Source organism: Cetorhinus maximus, chromosome 12 (genome assembly GCF_964194155.1).
Source record: "Cetorhinus maximus chromosome 12, sCetMax3.hap1.1, whole genome shotgun sequence".
In the NCBI taxonomy this organism is placed as follows: domain Eukaryota; kingdom Metazoa; phylum Chordata; class Chondrichthyes; order Lamniformes; family Cetorhinidae; genus Cetorhinus; species Cetorhinus maximus.
This window is the reverse complement of record NC_135890.1, coordinates 58,820,081-58,840,540: the sequence shown is the minus strand read 5'-3', so window position 1 is coordinate 58,840,540 and position 20,460 is coordinate 58,820,081. Positions and strand designations below refer to the sequence as shown.

The 20,460-nt window shown below is 40.7% G+C and overlaps 1 protein-coding gene across 1 annotated transcript in view; it reads right to left on the bottom strand.

The window, feature by feature from the left end:
- Positions 1-1,596: 1,596 nt before the first annotated feature.
- vezt (vezatin, adherens junctions transmembrane protein) overlaps positions 1,597-20,460 on the bottom strand; it is a 79,987-nt gene continuing 61,123 nt past the window's right edge. The window contains exons 6-12 of the mRNA XM_078553695.1: positions 19,543-19,689; positions 14,435-14,582; positions 12,991-13,322; positions 12,427-12,620; positions 4,871-4,971; positions 3,612-3,819; positions 1,597-2,160 (exon numbers count right to left, since the gene is read on the bottom strand). Of these exons, the coding sequence (XP_078409821.1) occupies positions 1,613-2,160; positions 3,612-3,819; positions 4,871-4,971; positions 12,427-12,620; positions 12,991-13,322; positions 14,435-14,582; positions 19,543-19,689 (1,678 nt within the window). The 3' untranslated portion in view covers positions 1,597-1,612. The remainder of the gene's footprint in view (positions 2,161-3,611; positions 3,820-4,870; positions 4,972-12,426; positions 12,621-12,990; positions 13,323-14,434; positions 14,583-19,542; positions 19,690-20,460) is intronic.

Sequence of the window (20,460 nt, the reverse complement as noted above, 5' to 3'; positions counted from 1 at the left end):
TTTGGAACTCTCTTCCTGAAAAGGTGGTGGAAGCAGAGTCTTTGAATATTTTTAAGGCAGAGGTGGAGAGATTCTTGGTAAGCAAGGTGGTGGGTGGGATGCAGATTTCAGGTTACTATCAGATCAGCCATGATCTTATTAAATGGTGGAGCAGGTTCGAGGGACTGAATGGCTTACTCCTGCTCCTTGTTGGTATGTATGTTCATATGTAAAAGCAAATCCAAGGAAAGAACAAATAAAACAGAATGGTTCTTCCAATCCTCTTACTGCCTATAGAGGTTAATCTTTCTGTCTGGGAAAAAAACCAAGGATGAGCTGGCCCTAATTGCATCCTTTGAAAAAACAATAGTTCAAGTCATAGATAATGATCAAAGGAAGGATAGGGAACCTCTTAATCAAGCTCCGCTGCGATAAAGGCCCAGTGGGTTTTGGAGCTCTATCAGTGGAAAGAGGCAGAAATAATGAAGAGTGACTGTAAGATTGCCTTCCCTCAGGCCTGGGGCTCTAACAGCTGAGTTCCCTTTAAAATGTCATTGCTTTATGTCTGCCCAGCTGATGTTCTGCTTTTGAGCAGCAGTGAGCTGGGGGTGGGGTGGGGGGGGGGATACTGGGGGGCTGTGATTACAGTGTGTGCTCACACTATTGTTGAGTGAGGAGGTGATGGAGCTGCACCGCAGAGTGCAGCCTGCAGCCCTTCAACTGGTGAGCTGGCTGAGGAAAGTTTATGAGATACTTTTGTGATTTTAAATCAGTAAACATAGATAGGTATTGCTGAAGGCCAAACTATTTCTTACTTATTTTTGAAATAGTTAAAAACAAAGCTTACACCAGTTGCTGTTATAATCTTGTTGGTGAGATGGTAGGATGAAGAATTATTTTTTAAACTCATTCTTGGATTGGTCACTGGTAAGGCTGGCATTTATTGCCATTCCCAAGTTCATAAACATAACCGAGTGGTTTGCTAGCCTATTTCAGAAGGCACAGCAATCTGACAGCTTCATGGTCACTTTTACCAATACCTGATTTTGATTTTACTTCCAGATTTTTTAAACTGAATTCAAGCTCTCAAACTGCCACGGTGGGAAACGTACTTGCGATCTTTGGATTAGTCCGGGAACTAGTCCAGTAACTCTTGGAGGTAGTGAGGCATTAGTTGCTCTACACTGCACTTTTTTCACTTGGTACATCGTCAGTAACCAGGTGCAGAGTGATATTGTTGGGATTATGTAGAAGGCTGTGCCTGCCCCTTAAGAGGTTCATACATAGGTCCAAAGGATTTGTAACTGACTTCCCTAGAACCTATTACTCAAATCCTTCACATGAGGTAGAAGCACAGGAAGGTAATAAGAAGAAACAAGTGGCTGCTGAATAGGTCATTCCAAGTCCAGCAGCATCCAAATGTTCCTTTCATCATCATGTAGGATTGCCATCATAGAGAATCCTCATTGTATTATTTTGTTTATAGTGAAAATTCACACAGCAAGGTACAAGTTATTCACTTTGCTAAACAAAATGATTCACAGTCCTTGTTACAGCGAGTGTTTTCTGCATTGCAGCACTGACGTGCTTTTAAATAATAAATAAAGCCTTGCATGCTCCAATCACTCTGTATTTACTGAGCTCCAGGATTTATACTTTCAACATCTTTATCTGTAGCATCATCGTCCTCTTCTCCCTCATCATCATCATCCCCAAAAGTCTGTTCTGGTAAGCAAGCAAAGCTCTGTGAGCGAGCAGCAACCTGTGCTGCCAGAACTGAGGTAAAGTGGAGGGAGATTGGCTCATGCCTTTCTGTAAGTCTCTGTTTAACAGCTGTATGCAACTGCTCAAACACAGCTGGATGTGAATTTTCTTGCTCTTCTACGGAACTGTCTGCTGTCTCTGAACAGCAAGCTGAGCTTCTATCTACCTCAGCAATTCTGGTAGTGTCACTTGGATCAATGTTTTTGCTATGAGTCAGATGTACATCAACAGCTTCTGGTCCTATTGGTCTGCAACATTCTTTGCTATCCTTGAAGATGTCTATTTGATTGGTGTCTGCCTGTTGGAAGCTGTTATCACAAACCTTATGACTTTGCTCATTTGCATTCACCTCCTGACATTCCGCTGGGACTCCCTCCAGCTGTGTAAAGTCCGCAAATGAAATTGTGTTGAGTGCAGCTATAAAAAAGTTTTGAAGTGCAACAGAATTAGTTAATTATTGAGTTAAAAGATGGCAAAGCCCATTCTTAATGAACATCGTATGTTGGTTATTTTATTTTAACTGCAAAATGTAGCTGTCTTGCTGATCTGTCACATTTCTTTTTTTTTAATTACTCACTTTACAACCCTTGCATCCCTTTAGCTAAAGCACTGGCAGCTGTATAAATGATTGGGACCCAGTGGTAGAAACTGAAATTAGATCCCAAATAACGGAATTAAGTGCTAGTAAAACAGTTTATCCACCTACTTGGGTTTTCTTCATTATTCAAATGAAACAATATCAGTTGTGCCTCATTGGGAAACACTCTCGCTTTTGAGTCAAAAGGTCAAGGATTCAAACCCTACTCCAGAGAGTTCAGCACAAACTCCAGGTTGCCACTTCAGTGCAGTACCGAGGGAGTGCGGCACTATCTAACATGCTGTCTTTTGGATACAAACATATGAATTGGGAGTAGGCCACTCAGCCCCTCGAGCTTGCTCCGCCATTCAATAAGATCATGGCTGATCTGATTCTAACCACAACTTCACATTCTCACCTACCCCAGTAACCTTAAAACTATTCAAAGGCTCTGCTTCCACCACTTTTTGAGGAAGAGAATTCCAAAGATTTCAGAGAAAAAAAATTCTCCTCCTCTTTGTCTTAACTGGGCGACCCCTTATTTTTAAACAGTGATCCCCAGCTCTAGATTCTCCCACAAGAGGAAACATCCTTTCCACCTCCAACCAGTCAAGACCCCTCAGGATCTTATGTTTCAATCAAGTTGCCTCTTACTCTTCTATACTCCAGTGGATACAAGCCTAACCTGTCCAACCTTTCCTTATAAGACAACCCATCCATTCCAGGTATTAGTCTAGTAAACCTGACACACTAAATCTTGTGACAAGGTGAGACACTAAATTAAGCTATCCCCTCTCAGATGCAAGGATCCCGCATCATTATTTAAAGATGAGCAGAGGAGTTCTCCCTGATGTATCTCAACTAACCTTACTGAATAGAAATGCAGTGAAGATAAATGTCTGAACTTTAACCATTGTTATTCACAACTGCATTAGAATCATAGAATCATGCAGCACAGGAGGACATATGGGATCCTGTTTGTGCCGGCTTTTTGAAAAAGCTGTACAATTAGTCCTATTCTCTGCTCGTTCCTCATAATCCTACTTTCCTTTCCTGTCATAATGCTAGTTGCTCCAATACTAGAGTTTTCTAACAAAAAAGGCATTTGCCTCGCTCCCAGGTTAATACTGGTGGGAGCACCATCACAAGGACTGCAGTAGGTGGAGGTGGCTCACCACCACTCTCCCAGGGCAACTGAGTGGCTATAACAACAGCTGTGCCAGCATCATCTGTATCTCGTAAACAATGATAAAAGTTCTACCAATTCAACATGGGTAATGCTATTGCTCACCGTGGTCATTGAAAAGTAGCTGCTTCCACTTCTGCCTCTCCAGCTCGGAGGCCTTGAACCCCAACACACTTTTCAGTTCCTGAAGCATTCTCCTGGATTCCTCCTTCTCTCGCTTCTCCTTTTCTCGCTCCTCTGGTGACAAGTAGTTAAAGGTGCCCTCTCTGAACTCTCCATCCGAGTCAGATTCTTCTACGTAAGCCTCAAGTTCCTGCAGTCGAGAGAAAGAGGGAGAGAAATAGAGAGAAATCAACAGTATGATTTAGGTGGTAGATTTAAACATGATGTAATATCAAACAGACTAGCAACAGTTTAGTAAAATAAAATATATATTCCAGCTTCACAGGTCTAGCTGTTGGGAAGAAATTTGCCCTGTCTGTAAATGTAAAAGTTGTAAATTTAGAGAATTTGGCATAAGCAAGAAGGTCGGTTTAATCTGCTTTGAAACTTCATGAGTGTGGGCTGTGGATAGCAAATGTGCTGCCCGACTCCACGCTCAAATGTATGAAAATGGAATAACATGCTGTTCCCCAGTCTGCTTGCCTCCTACTCTTCTGGTTGGTTTCAAACAGCTTTGCACATGCCTTCCCTTCACCTGTTCTAAAAAGAGCTGGGGCAAGAGCTACAAAAAGCTGGGGCAAGAGTTTTAAAGAAACTACACATGTACTGGCACATAGCATGCAATGTACATGGACATATCTATCAGTTCACTACTCCAGAAAGGTTCTAGGTTCACACAATGAAGGAAAGCCAGCTAGCTAGGGTCTTGAAGCTGTGAGTGCCTCATCATGAATCAGCAGTCTGACAACTGTAAAGCAAAGATGAAATAAATGCATACGCTTCAGAATATTTTGTATATTCTGAATTTGTATTTATATATTTTGCCTACTGCTCCCAACTCCTATGTTCCTATATAGGTACCAGAGGTACAAGAAATACGTTTTGTGTCTAGTTGAGTTGCTGGTGAATGAGACATTAATCCTACTCTTTAAAGACTCCAACAAAATGTAACTTACAATTAACAATATCAGATTTCACTTTCAGCTATAGCAGCGATCTGGATATGAATAAATAAACTTTTTAATCAAAATTCCATAACTTTAAACTTTGGACAGCAATTTCCTTGGAGTCCCGCCAGCTCTGCACCTTAATCTACAGGACGAGAAATATAAATAGAGTTTCCACTACCTTTTCAGTATGGAGACAGCAGTGGAGTAAGCACCTGCTCTTCACGGAATGAGTCTGTGCATACATGTCCTTACCTGCTCTTCAGGGACTGGATCCTGGTCTTCTATCCGTACAACAGATTTTGTTGAGGGTTTCCAGGATGGTAGCAAATTATTGTCCTGTGCCGCAGGTCTGCCTACAACAACAAAAAAAACAAAGCAGTGGGAAAAAATCTGTAGAACTGTACTATATTTCAACAGCACCTAGATCTATAGAAGACTATGTTAAGAAATGACTGCAAAACCATAGACCGTTATGGCCGGAATTTTCCAGCACCCTTGCGGGGGGTTACCCTGCGGCAGGGCTGGAGAGCCATTAGAATCTCTGTTCACGTCAGTAGGACCGAAAAATCCCGCCGGTGTGAGGGGCCGGACAATTCCGGCCTAAGTTTCAGACTGTATGATTTTGTATTACCTTATTTCTGAAACTCTGAAGTTATACCAGCTAAAATGATTCAGTGATGCCTGCAGTAGCAGAACTGCTAATGAAACTGCATCTACAAGTGCTGGTGATCACATGCACCATGATAGCAATGAGATATGGCAGAAATCCAAATTGCTTTAATATTGAATGCAAACAAATATTAGAAAGTTACATATTTGCAATTCTACTTTTACAGTTTCCTACATGCAATTTATTCAGGTAAGGTCATAAAATTCCAAGACTAAACATGAGTGTCCAAAATTTTTAATAAATTGACTGCACGTAGCCTAAAAAACTTAATGCTGAGAACAAAGAGTGTACTGTACAGAGAGAAAGGCACACATCTTCTGGTTTGGTTTGCTTTTAGTGGGCACCAAAAGTGCAGTAAGGACGACAAACAGACAAGTGTCTGCAGAGGAATTGTAAAGCTTAATTCATACTACACTGCTCTTGCTGTTAACGGATTAAAAAATAACATAAACACACTTTACTAGTAAATATTTTACTTGGCATTCTTGATGCAATGTAGTTTTGGAATTTTAAAAAACTCAGAATGTGGGCACCACTGACGAGGCCAGGATCTCTAGTTGCCCTGGGAAGCTACTGACGCAACGGAGTATTTTCAGTTGTTTTTACACTCCTAGATCATACCTATTCTATGTACCACTATGTAACCCTCAGTCCCGACACTGCAAATAGACAAGATAATCAAGTTTTGCACGTTCTACATCTCATAAATACTCCTGAAAGTAAAATTATACTTCATAAGTAATAGTTACTGCGGCTGCTGACACTTCAATTGTCTGTTATATTGCCAGACAGAATCCAGAGGCACAACTGCCAGCATTTGCCAATTGAAAGCAGAAGACAAACCCAAACAAAGCAGAACCTTTAATTAGTTGAGTGCAACACATGGATATAACTGCTGCTCCAGACAATAAATCTTAAACAACACTTCTAATTGTCCATTATCCTTCAGCACAGACTGGGTACTTATCTTTCTTACAGTTTCCTTTGTACAGTATTCTTTATTGCTGATTTCCTTAAGAGACTTACAAACAGGGAATGTCTGGGGAAAACGGGTGCCCTTTCACCTCTGGAGACCTCGGTTCAAATCCAGCCCAGACTTCTGGGATGAAAGTTCTCCCTCTATTGAAAACTCTAATGATTTTAAGTGAACATGGAACAGCCTCAACCCTGTTCCTGTCAGGCATAAGTCAAAAGAATGCATAGATATTCGCCACCAAACTTTTAGTCTCATTCAGATATACCAGAGGAATATTGGCATGGAAACATCACATTGCTGCTGATAGGATTGCCTTCTGAGAATGGTGCTCAGATATCATGTCAAAACTATGGAGGGGTAATCCAACCTGACCACAGTACCAGGATGCAGAAACTGACTTTTAAATGCTGAAAAGGGTGCTTCGTTCCCCAAACACCAACTCCTCCCATCTCAATGAGCATGAAAGTCACCCAAAATAATTATTTTTCATTTTATGATATCCAGAAGAGATAAATCCAATACTTGATTCAAAAGACCCTATTCTAACTTAGCTGTCTCCTGACAGTTCTTCAAGTTTGTCCACAAGGTAAATACTCCCAGTATTACTTTAACTTAAAACTATACGAACGGAACATTGACTCAAGTTCAAACTAGTAGAAGGCCAATTTAGGATTAGATAGATCAGGAACAACAGTGTGATCAACACATGTAATGGAATCCCAGATAGAGTGGTGGAGGTGAAAGCCTTGGAATCATTTAAGATAAATTTGGAAACTGTAATGGTTGGGGGAGGGTGAGGAGGACTTTTGGGATCATTATAGTTGTTTTAGCTTCTACTGAGTGGTTGACTCTTAACTGCACTCTGAAGCAACCTAGCAAGCCACTCAATCGTAAAAAAACATTTGCAGACTGTAGCAATTCAAGAAGGCGACTCAGCACCACTTTCTCAGAGCAAAATTAAGTGCTGGCCTTGCCAGTAATTACCACATCCCGAGAATTTTTTAAAAATCCATCTCTCTAAACAATGTAACACATTCTTCCAACCAGTCTGAAAAACATCTTATCATTTTGTCATGTATGCATCAATGGAAGCAAGAAAAACAAAACAGTGACCATACATGCTGGGAGAGCTGGATGGAAGCTTTCCAAGTTTTCTTTTAAAAAGGCGTTCCTTTGCCAACATTTTGTTGTGAACTGGAAAAACAGGTTGCTTTAACTCTGGTGGGAAAAGTCCCAAATTCATTCTGTGTCTCAGTACAGAAATCCTGCTCAGGCTATGGAAATGCCACGTTTATACTGGTTTTCAGCTCAATGACCCAGGACTTGACAAAATTGAATCCAGCAGCCATTCTGCACCTAGTACAATCCACATGTTCTTGAATTGGCCCCAGCTGAAGACCGCATTACATGTATCACAATGACCAAAGCCATTTAGGGTGGCCTGTTCAGGTTGTTTCCCAGTAGGAACGGGATATTTTGGCTGTTTCAACTTCTATTTGCCATTATAAACTAGATAAAAGAACTCCATGCCATGCCTCAATTCTGGCCTGCACATTAATAAAGGAGGGAAAACAAACACATCAATAAAACATGCACAAGGGAGAAATCTAGAGGGCTAGCTAGGAACATAAGAACAAGAGGCCATTCAGCCCCTCGAGCCAGTGTTGCTCCATCAAATTAGATCATTGTTGTTCTTATCTCAATTTCATTCACCCACTTGATTCAATATCTGTTGAAATCCTTGCGTAACAAAATCTACCAATCTCTAGTTAGAACATTTTCAATTGACACCCAGCCTCAACAGCTTTCTTTGGGAGTTGGATGGGGGCTGGAAAAGAAGAGTTCCAGATAAGTGTGAAGCGTTACCTGGCATAATCTTTGAATGACCTAGTTTTAATTTTAAGGTTATGACCCCTTTTTTTGGGTTGACCCCCAAATCTATCTACCCTAACAAATCTATTAGTCAACTTAAACACCACTATCTTTTATATTTAAAGAAGTACAAGCCTAGTCAATGCAATCTGTCCTCATAATTTAACACTGCCAGCATCATTCTGGTGAATCTACCCTACACTCCTTTCAAGGCCAATATATCCTTCCTGAGGTGAGGTATCCAGAACTGACCACCATAGACATACATGATCTACATTTTGGGAATGACTGCAGTGTTGTTGCCCATTCTTCACCAGATTTTCAAGTTGCACTCAATCTCTTCAATTCTGCATACAAGAATTTTGTTCTTGAATGTTGCCTAAACAAAACTCATATCAACCCACACCTGGTCAGACAAATATTCCACCTCCCACATATGTTGAAGGAGAGACTCTGGAATATTTTGAGCACTTCTCATGCCTTGGCAGCCACCTCTCACTATTGACAAGGAGATCCAACGCCAGATCAGTCACGCTAATTCAGCCTACTACAAACTACAGCAGCAAATGTTTGACAACAAAGACCTCCGCAAGTCAACAAAGGTCCTAGTGGACAGAGCAGTTGTCACCACACTCCTGTAATGCAGTGAGACCTGGACAGTGTATTAGCGACATGCAAGAGCCTTAGAGAAACTCCATCAGCAATGCTTCCACATTATCCTCTGGATTCAATGGGAGGACTGTTGAACAACTGCTAATTTTCTTTTTTTGCTTATTTTTTTACGAGATGTGGGTGTTGCTTGCTAGGCTGATATTTATTGTCCATGAGAAGGTGGTGGACCGCTGCAGTCCACATGGTGTCAGTACACCCACAGTGCTCTTAGGAAGAGAGTTACTTTGTAGCGGTTTGACACAACTGGGTGGCTTGCTAGGACATTTCAGAGGGCATTTAAGGTTAATTGCTATGGGTCTGGAGTCACAGGTAAGTCAGATCAGGTAAGGACTGCAGGTTTTATTCCCAAAAGGACATTAGTTAACCAGGTGGATTTTTATGACAACCAACAATTGTTTCATGGGGACGAATTTTCCGGTTAGCGAGTGGGGGCGGGGCCCGCTTGCCAACACGTAAAATGATGCGCGGTGACATCAGGCGGGCGTCCTTATGTCACCACACATCATTTAGATTGTCAGTTTGGCGGGTGCACAGCCGCATTGGCTGCGCGCCTGCCGAACTGTCAAAGGCCTATTAAGGCCATTAAGAAAGTAATTAAAGTTGTTACCAATGCTGCCCGTCCAACCTTAAGGTTGGCGGGCAGGCGAAGAGCCCAGGCGGCCTTCGCATTTTTCATGAAACCTCATCCACGGGCGGGATGAGGTTTCATGAAGGGTTTATTAATTAAATAAAAAATTTTGAAAAAATTAAGAGACATGTCCCAGCTCATGTGACAATTTCACATGAGGGGACATGTCCTTAAAATTTTTTTTCACCTTTATTAAATTTTCCAGAACATAAACTAATCTCCCTGAGGCAGCTCCCCATGCCTCAGGGAGATTTCTGTGCACGCGAAAGAACGCAGGCCCCGACTCAGGGAATCCCCCTGCCCGCACAGGGAGCGCTCAGTGCTTCCGGGTGTGCAACCCACTGGGCGAGCCTTAATTGGCTGCCCATGTAAAATGGCGGCACGCACCTGATCGGGGGCTCCGATTGGGTTTGCGCTCGCTCCGGCCCACCCCCGCACAATCCCCCCGCGACAGGGGGAATATTCAGCCCATGGTCACCATTACTGAGACTTGCTTTTAATTCCAGATTTATTAATTGAATTTAAACTCTGCCAGCTGCCATGGTGGGATTTGAACCCATGTCACCAAAGCATTATCCCGGGCCTCTGGATTACTAGTCCAGTGACATTACCAAAACGGAAATGCCCCACCCCCTATCCCCCCTTGCTAATGTCCTTCTTGAAGCCAGCTTCACAAGCATTCAGGAAAAACTCCTGCAAAACTAGCTTCAATGGACTGGGCATTGTGTTTGGATGGTCAAAAAGTGTCTTCCCTGCCAGGTCCTGTTTTCTCAACTGTCAAATGCCTAGCGTTCCAGGCGAGGGCAAAGAAAATGTTTCAAAGACATTCTGAAGAACTCCTTGAAGTGCGGCATCATTAATATTAATGACTGGGAAGAGCTTGCTACCAGTCGTTTAAAATAGTGATACTTGCCTATCTAGTTGCATCAAAGTTTGAGTCACAACATCATAATGATGAGGTAGAGTGGCGGCAAAGAAGGAAAGAAAAAGAAGCAAATCCTGCAGTCTGGATCCCGCTATCTTATGGGGCATCCTGTCCCATGTGCCTGAAGATCTGTGGGTTAAAAATCTGCCTGTTTAGTCACACGAACATGGCAGAGATTCGCGACCCTGAGTTGGCGTCATGCTCGATTCAACTGCAAACGATGACCCAGAACTGAACATAATTGGGAACACAGATCAGGTCTAACCAAAGCTTTACAGAACGGATAAAGAGGGAAATGGATGAGACACAGGGAAAAGTTAATCAGGCATTATAAAGTAAAAGGGCATTCAACGACTATATTTCTTCCAAAGATTTCCTCCTGCTTACTGTTTCTACAATAATAGTCTGCATGCTGTTATGACTTATTCCCTAACCAGTTGTATTCAGTTAATTCTTGGACATGAGTGAAATAACTGCAGCAAAACCATTCAATGTGACACACCATTGGAGAGTCCCTGGACAAAGCAGATGTTGGGAGAATTTAGGGTGCTTTGCCACAATTTTCTGTACATCAATTCCAGCCATCTGACAGCATTGTCATCACCAACATGCAAAGCTGATGGATTAATTAGCAGGCATAATTCAACTACATGGGACATGGTTGTATTGTCTGCAAGGAGGTTTATCCTCACTATAAGTCCCTATAGTTGAATATTTGAGGTACAGTGTCCACATCCAGTTTGAAAGTGGTTGAGAAGTAATCAACTACAATTTGGCCAGCTAAATTCTGGTTGACGGATTGTAGAGTTGGAAATGATAGTGATTTATCAAAGCAAAGCTGCCCAGGCTTCATGTCATTGAGTTGGTAAGGAAGAAGCCAAAGGGAATCAGGAAAGATTGATCACATTGGTTGTCTCACAGAGAGGCGTGCTGTTCTGGACAGAACAAACCAAGCGGTTCCAGAGTGTTGTCCATTGACATTAATGTATGGAAAACTGCATGCACGATACCTGTGATTTTCCTGTGAGCCTCCTGCTTCATCCAATATCCTACCTAGTGCTGTGGAGCCTTGGAAAGCACCACTCTATTAATAGCACATGATTAATTTAAAGAGGAGAATTTCAGAACAGTGAAAAGAGAATAGGTTTATTGGCAGTGGGATAGCATTTTTCAACTGCTATGATTTTTTAAAAAAACCTTAGAAAATCCTTGTTTCCAATCTTGCAAATTAGACTCTAATTAAAAGTAATTTTTACAATGGAAAGAAAGGAACTATGACAGACAGGGCAGAGGCAATAAAGTGGTGCCCTGACACAGGATGCTGGTGAAGATCGTTTTAACTTTAAATCTGGAATTTTCTTTCAGACAGTCGCTTTTCAATGACCTGTGTTCTTGCTGAATAGTTAAGTACTTTACAACTGAAATGCCTTTCAGTTCAAAAAAATCCAACTTTAGAGCTACACTTCACTGGCACGGAAACAACTGTCAGTAGCTGGAGTGGTATGATGCGGGTTCTGTTGTTTAACAGGCAAGCAAGGATCATGACACATGCTGTAGTCACACACAGTTAGTATTGTAGTTTTAAATTAACCTTCAGCAGATTAAATGGAATTTCAGTCATAGTTCATTTAGAAGGCCGTCATTCATACCTATTAACTTGGCAAAGGCATTACACAAACGCTATTGTAGAATATTGCAAATGGCTTAAATAAATGCGCAAGTTACTAATTCTAAACACTAGCTTCCTGCTCTGTTTCAATGTGTGCAGAAACACTTTTCTATTTCAGGAACAATTTGCATTTATACAGTGCCTTTAACAAAGAAAAGTCCAAAAAAAAACCTCTGCACAACTAGGCAGAAGGAAATGCACACTGAGTCAGGAAGGGAGAAATCAAGATTGATTGAAGTGGGCTTTGAGAAGGTTTGTTAGAGTGGAGAGGGGTGCAGCAGTTTTGGCAGGAAGTGTCCCGAGAGCAAGATCCAAGGCGTGGAGAGTTCTGATTTATTCTACACACACTAAATGCACAGCCACCCTTGCAGTCCAGGCTTCTTTCTGTAATATTACCTTTGTTGTCCATAGACTTGTGTACTAGTTTATCCACCTGATTGCTTGTCTCATCCCAGCAGTTTATGCTCGCCTCCATATGTGGCTGGATTGATTTCAGTTTTTGATGCAGACCATTGAATACTTCCACTGTTATTTTATGTTGTTCCTGGGATTCGAGGAGCTTTTCCAGATAATCCTCTAAAGTAATAACCCTGTGTATCGGGGAGGCATTATGAGTGTATTTTATTACATATTTACAAATCCCAAAGCAGCTCATGAGACAATAAAACATATGACAATTATAGTAATTACGTTGCAAGACACCTTATGATTTAGTTTTTTTTTCTTATTTTGAATTGTTCAAGATGCCGGCATATATAAATTGAACTAACAGTAGAAAGCTTAAAGTAGTCTATCCCAAAATATTTTAAGTCCTGATCCAAACAACAATTTTTAATGTTGAATCGCCTGATATTCTATTGTTATTGTAGAATATTGCTTCAGAACAGATCTGTAATCATGCGCAGTGATACCAAATAACATTAACACAACACAATATTTCAGTTAAATGCACAAACTTACTCATTTAATAGTGCTCTAAGGTGGAGCTGCAGACTACGCACTACAGTATATACATTCTTCAGCTCCCTTGGTTGTTGTTCGGTCTTAGTTGGGGCTTCCAAATCAGAACGGTGCTGTACCTGCAAGTATCTATGGAAGTCATAGCTGCGTTTCAATTCTTCAAGGCAAGTAGTGAGGATGCGAGGTACATCGTGGGTTACTTCTGCAAACACATGATGTGCTAAGTGCTCTGAAGTACTACGGAACTTGTGCGGGGCCTGGACTGGAGACAGTAAAAAAACCAGGCGTCTGAAGAACTCCGAGCTTTGACCCACCCATAACTGAAAGAGTACCTGTATGCAGAAAGAATTATACCTTTGTGATAAACTGTTATTAAACATGAAAAAATCCATCAAAAATAATAGATATTTACTGAAATATCTTAACTATTTTTTGCCAGTCATGCAACGGGGATAATCATTTAAATAGGTATAGTCCCATAATCACTAGTGAAGAGGTTTTTGTCCGTACCCGATTTCTTCCAGGTACAACTAGGTCCTGCACCATCATGTATTTAAAACATTTGATTAGCAATGAAAACAATGAAATGTTGAGTTTATCTCACTTGTGAGACCTTTATATTCGCCTACTGCGCATATATAGCATCCGTACGGAATGAGTTAATCAGGAAATACGCTGCTACTTCCTGTCTTTTATTGTACTGGTGGGACCTTATTTTATGGTGTTTTTTTCTTCTGTCATTCAGTCAGAGACGAAAGAGAAGATTGAGCATGTGTGCCTGGTCTTCTGATTCGCTCTTCCTATGGGTTAATTACTTGACCTTTGCTTGGCTTCTTTTAGGGTTGACACTGGGAAAACTTGGAGGGACAAACCTAAATTTTGCAACTTCATAGCACAGGATGCTGGGAGCTCCAACTTGCTGCACCACTGACCACAACAGATTTATATACGAATAGATGGAAAAAGAATGTTATTTGCTGAAGTCACTCATAGTTGGTTGTGCAGCAATAGAAGCAATTTAACACAATGCAACTGAAAACAGTGCCTGTGGAAAGAAAGTACCAATGATAAAGCCATATTCTGTGGTATTAAAGATTATTTCGCCCTGGAAATAAAATGCTCAGTCCTCCATTAAAGTTAATCTATTTAGAAATATTAGATGGAACATTATATTATTGTTACTGTTTTCATGAACCTTTGATTGGAAGATATGTACATATTACATATTACATAGTGCTTACAGCACAGGAAAACCACTAGCATCATCTGCTGCCTCCTGACTTACTTAATCTAATCTCATCGGTACATTCCTTTCTTCCTCATGTACTTAGCTAAATTTTCCTAAAATGCATATTATATTAGATTAATAAACATTGATTTCTAAATGTTTTACTTTGGTTAAGTACAAAATCCCTTTTCAATCTTGCGTTGCAATGTTCCACACCTTTAAGGGCCTGAGACTGTAACCATCAGTCAGCTCCTGAACCTCCTCATCAGATACAGCCTCCTCGCCGAGTCCCATGCCAAGCTCCTTTAATGGGATTGCGGAAAGGTAATTGGTCACATTATCAATTTCAGAGTTAAGAGGATAGGTTTAATAATAATTAAGGCATCATAACAAGAAGTCATTATCAGGCTCATGCACTCAACAGTGCATTCTCTGAACCATATTTACGTCTTACCAGAGTAAACGAACAAATCAAAGCAACATATTCTGACTTAGCCCATTTAGACCGATTTACGTGTGGCACTTTCTTTGAAAAACGTTTAAATATAATATGCGTTGGCAAATAATCAGACACAATATGACTTAGACCGTTGGACTATAATGTAAAGTGAAATGAGCTGATAACTGACATCACAGTGAGGCTACACTCTGCGCAAACATTTTCAGTTTTTAAACACATTAGCACAAGGGTCAAAAAGAACAGACAACAGTTTTAGGCCATAATTACTAAGCCAGAGCTCAAGGCTTCAGGACAAATAACACATCTGCATTTTTTTGTAGCACGCATGGAGCAAAGTTACTTCTAAAACAGGAAAAAGCCTGTTTTTTTCACCCTTCTATAGTCAGTAACTGGCTAATGAAACTGGAGGAATATGTAGCTTTAAAATCCATGATTTCTGAGAAGCTGATTTTCTTTGTCTCCATATTTAAAGACTCCCAATTTTAGTCTGTAAGATTTAGCTCAAATGTTGAAATAAAAACAGAAACTGCTGGAAAAACTTAGCGGGTCTGGTAGCATCCACGGAGAGAGAGCTGAAGTTTCAGGTTGACGATCTTTCCTCCAGCATTTGCTGTTTTTATTTCAGATGTCCAGCATCTACAGTACTTTGCACTCAAATGATGAGTGAAATAGAAAGTTAATTACTTCAAATCAATTCAGTTAAAATTGGTACTGCAGTATTATAGAAATTCTACTCTCAAGGAAGATGAATATGCAAAGTAACAAACCAGTTAGTTTTGTAATTGGTAACAGCATAAAATGAGTGTATATGTAATGTGAACACTACAGTTGGGCTTTTTAGGAGCTACTAAACTAGCTCAGAGATAGGCAAAAGGATTTATTTTCCTTTAGTCTTCCAGTCACAATATTAAAGTTTAGACAGATACCAGCACATATGATACACAGAGTTTCTGGTGGGTTTTCTTTAATTCCAATAAGGTATAAAGAAATGGGGTTACTTCTCCTGGTATAGCTGCTGATAACAGTGTGGTAAAATCGTTGAAACAGGGGGGAAAAAAATTAGCTATTTTTATTATGCAATATACTTAATACACCATCCACAATTTTGGAGGCATTTCTTTTCAAGCTGAATCATTGTTTCCAATTGATACATTTGAACATATGAATTAGGAGGAGTAGGTCATTCGGTCCTTCAAGCCTGCTCTCCCCATTCAATAAAATCATGGCTGATCCAATTGTGGCGTCAACTCCATGTTCCGCCTACCCCCAATAAGCTTTGACTCGCTTGTTAGTCAAGAATCTATCTACCTCTGCCTTAAAAATATTCACTGACCCTGCCTCCACTCTTTCTGGGGAAGACAGTTCCGAAGATTCATGATCCTTTAAGAGAAAAAATTTCTTCTCATCTCCGTCTTAAATGGGAGACACCTTATTTTTAAACTGTGTCCCCTAGTTCTAGTCTCTCCCACATGGGGAAACATCCTTTCAGCATCCACCCTGTCAAGTCCCCTCAGAATCTTATATGTTTCATTAAGATCACCTCTCAATCTTCTAAACTCCAATGGATACAGGGCCAGCAATGTCCAACCTTCCCTCGTGAGATAACCTCTTCATCCCAAGGATCAGTCGAGTGAACCTCCTCTGATTGCAGACAATTTATTTGCTACAAATAGTCCAATTGCCTATGGCTAAAATTGTGAAACTTACAGCTTAACACTGGCCACCTAAATTTTGAGAAAATCCTGGAGTTGAACAAGACTTTAAGATGAAGAAGATGTTAAGAAAATGAAGAATTCCAGTGGGCAGACAGTGTATTGCAAAACTAAACTCAAATCTGCATAGCAAAATCAATGGGCAGAATTTTGCCCTTGTCGGGGGCAGTTGGGAAGCCGACCGCCGCCTGGTGCTTGGGGCTGGACCGCGATTTCATGCTGGCGGGCCAGTTAAGGCCTGCTCAGCGTGAAACGTGAGCGACAGCGCTGCCTGTGTGAAGTGTGTGTGTGTGTGGGGGGGGGGGGGGATGGAGAGAGGGTGAGCGCGAACTTCCCGCATGTGCGCAAGTGTGCACTTGAACATCTTTCTGAGGCACAGAGCTGCCTCAGGGAGATGAACAGTTTTCAAAAAAAAAAAATCTTAAAAATGTTATACAACATGTCCCCTCATGTGACTCTGTCACATGAGCAGGGACATGTTATTAAATAAATTAAATAAAATTAATTAAATAAATAAATTAAAATTTTATTTGATGTTGGAAACCTCATCCCGCCCATGGATGAGGTTTCCTGAAAAGGGCAAAGGCCGTTTGGCTTTTTTGCCTGTCCGCCAACCATAAGGTTCAACAAGCAGCGAAAAATGTAAGTTAATTACGACTTTAAAGGCCTTAACAGGCCTTTTAATTGTTGGCGGGCGGGCTGCTGATTCCCATGTGCGCCTGTCGACTGAAATATCGCGCGACTGCACGTTGACGATGGGATGCTTGCCTGACATCAACGTGCATCATTTTATGCTCGAGCAGGCTGGGTGCGCGCCTGCCTGCTGAGATAAAAATTTTGCCCAATGAAAATTTGGACACGCCAACTGATCTGCTATGCATGAATGAGGTTGCATCCTTTATAACTACAAGTCCAAGTTAGACTTAACTTTAAAGCGCACTCATGCAATTAGAACTCTGCCAAGGCCATGCTGCTATCTCGAATAGTGAACTTTATTAATATAGAATTATCTAAAGATAGGGTGTTAGGTGTAGTTAAGTAAAGTGGTTCTAGCACCCTGAATTTTCTGTCATGTCCTTGAGGTCTTCCAAGTAAGTTAAGACTCGATAGTAAACTTTAGCAGCGCTGTATTATATTTGCAATAACCATTAGCAGTGACGATATAATTGGGTCAGTTTCAGTACAATCTTTACCCAGCCCAATGATATCAAATATAAAACTTCAGGCACAAATGGTAAATTCCAATACAATTCTTCCTGTTAGATTTTTGATTCCTTACAATCTTTAAGGCCAGTACTGTAACTCTTGGTGGGAATAATTGTAGCTTTAGTTCTAAACAACGTCATCGCTGTGTCAAAATCCTGGCATTGCCGACTTAACAACATTGTGAGAATAGAGTTGAAAGTCTGACAGGAAGAATTGGATTAGGATTTATCATCTATGTGATGTCTTTTATATCTGATGCTACTGGGTTCAGGAAACCATCACAGCCTGTTAAAGGTGCGCACAGTTCAAAAAGGTCTTCCCGCCACTCCATCACTTTCAGGGCAACTACGATAGCCAATAAATGTAGGTTTGCCAGTGTCACCCACATCCTGAGTAGAAAATAATTTAAAAAGAAATTGTGGGCAGAATTTCTTGCTGAGTGGGTGGGCGTGCACCTGACTCGCTCGAGCGTAAAATGACATGCGATATTTCGGTTGGTGGGTGTGCACGGGAGTCGGCAACCATTAGAAATGTAATTGAATTAAATTTTTCGCTGCCCATCCAACCTTACGGTTGGCGGGCAGGTGCAAAGGGCAAGCGGCCGTTGCATTTTTTGCGAAACCTCATTCACCAGCGAGATGAGGTTTCAATCCGTCATTTAAAAAAAACTTTCATCCTAATTTCTAACATGTCCCTGCTCATGTGACAGCGTCACATGTGGGGATGTTCTTTAACATTTAAAATTCTTCATTTTTAATTTTCAAAACTCTTCATCTGCCTCATAGAGCTTTTCCAGAGCTCCCACAGGCAGCGCTGAGCACTGAAGAGCATGCGTTTTTTGCTGGGCAGGCCTCAATTGGCCCGCCAGCGTGAAATTGCGGTCCTGCGCCGATCACAGCCGGTGGTTGGCTTCCTGTCCGCTCCCGCCTGCCCCCACCTGCCCAGTGAAAAATCCTGCCCTGTGTGTAATGGGTCTCACTATTCAAGATACCTAAATTCCATTTATTTGCAAATGTTTTGCTGTTATCAGCTAATTTTAATTAAACACGATTTATTATTCATTTCATATGGTGGGACATTGTTAACCTGCATTAGCCAGTCTTAATGAGATTAAGAAACATAGTTTTGATAGTACAGAACTTGAGTATTGTTGAAACAGAGACATGCTGTCGAAGGTTTTCGTCTTGCACTCATTAGACAGATGCAAGAACACCAAATTTCTAAGGGAACAACATCTTATAATGCATGAGAAAAGGGGTTATGATTGGTTGGCAAGTTGTCTCTGATTGGTCGAGGCGTTACCGTGGCAAACGCAGCAGGGACAGCATTGTCCTCCATGCTTTGTTTATTCAAAAAATGATGCAATGTCTGGACATAATCGTTTTGCCATAGAGTACATGTCAATTAATCAGCAATACACAAACATAGTTTTAAGATACAGTTGCACTCAGTTTTTGCAGCATTACATTAAGTAGAGGGATTACATAAACTAAACTTGCATTCCCTGAAATATAGATGGTTAAGGCTGATTTGATTGAGCTTCTTTGGATTTTGAAAGTAAATAACAGATCAGATAGAGAGAAAAAAACTTTTATGCTGGTCTGGGAATCTAGGACAAGGGGATTTAAACTTAAAAATCAGAACCAGGTCATTCAGAAGAGCAGTTACAAAACACTTCTTCCCACTAAAAGCAGTGGCTGCTAGTTCAATTAAGAATTTTAAATCTGTGATCAATAGATTTTTGCTAGACAATGCTATAAAAGGACATGGAGTGAAGGCAAATGGATGCAGTTAAGACACAGTTCAATGATTTCATTGGATAGCAGTTCAGGCTTGAGGAGCTAATTGACCTACTCCTGAATCTATGCTTTAAATTTATCAATGCAATTTGGAAACATAGAATATTTGGTGACTGTCTTGTGAGGACATTCATAACAAAAGGATATGATTTCAGCATCTGGCAGGTAGCGACTCGAGAAGCTCGATAGGTACATCTCAGTGATCTGTACACTGCCTTCCGAAGGCCAATTAGCTGCTGACCTTGCTGTTGCCAGGAGCTCCCCAGCTTACTGGCAGGACATGCAGCAGTCACCCTGGTAAACAAACAATTGGCTCTAAATATTGCACAGATCTCTCTGTAAAGCTAGTTATAATTAAAGCACAGTTTGAGATTCCTTTCTTGAACAGTACCATTGGATGAATAAAGAATTGTAGAGAAAAACATCAAACTCCCTATATAATTCTTTACTGAAACTCATTATCAAAGTAATTTTTATTTTAAATGTATGAATAAAAGGATAAGGTTTTGTAGCTCCTAAAGCGCATTTACATCATATGACTTTCACCTAGGGTTATACATACACGAAAATATAGATTTAACTCTAAGCACAGCTAAGATTTACAAAACAATGAAGGTATGAATAAAGCAAATGTTTCAGATGTTATTCAGGGTAGGCAAAGCATGAAGCAAAATATCAAATAAAATGGTGAGAAAAGATGTTCAAGAAAGTCTATTCAAATATAATGCTTCAAATAATATGTTTCCTCTTCTCAATTGGTTTTATCAGGCAATTTCATGCTGATAACTGGCGTGCTTGGGGACTTTAGTATGAAGTTACCTCACACAGCCATACATTGGATTGGTTGAAGATGATGTCGTTTATTACAGGAAATTATTTCAGCATGTGGCAGGAAGCCAACCAAGATGCCCCTGACAGGCAATATTCAGAGCGCTATGTGTTGCTTTAACTTAATCATTAGCTAGCATTGTGATCTTGTTTTCTTTTGGCAATATGATGTAAAGCACTTCTCCAGACCTCAGAAGGCATGCAGGTTTATTAATCAAGTGAAAATTCCATTTCATT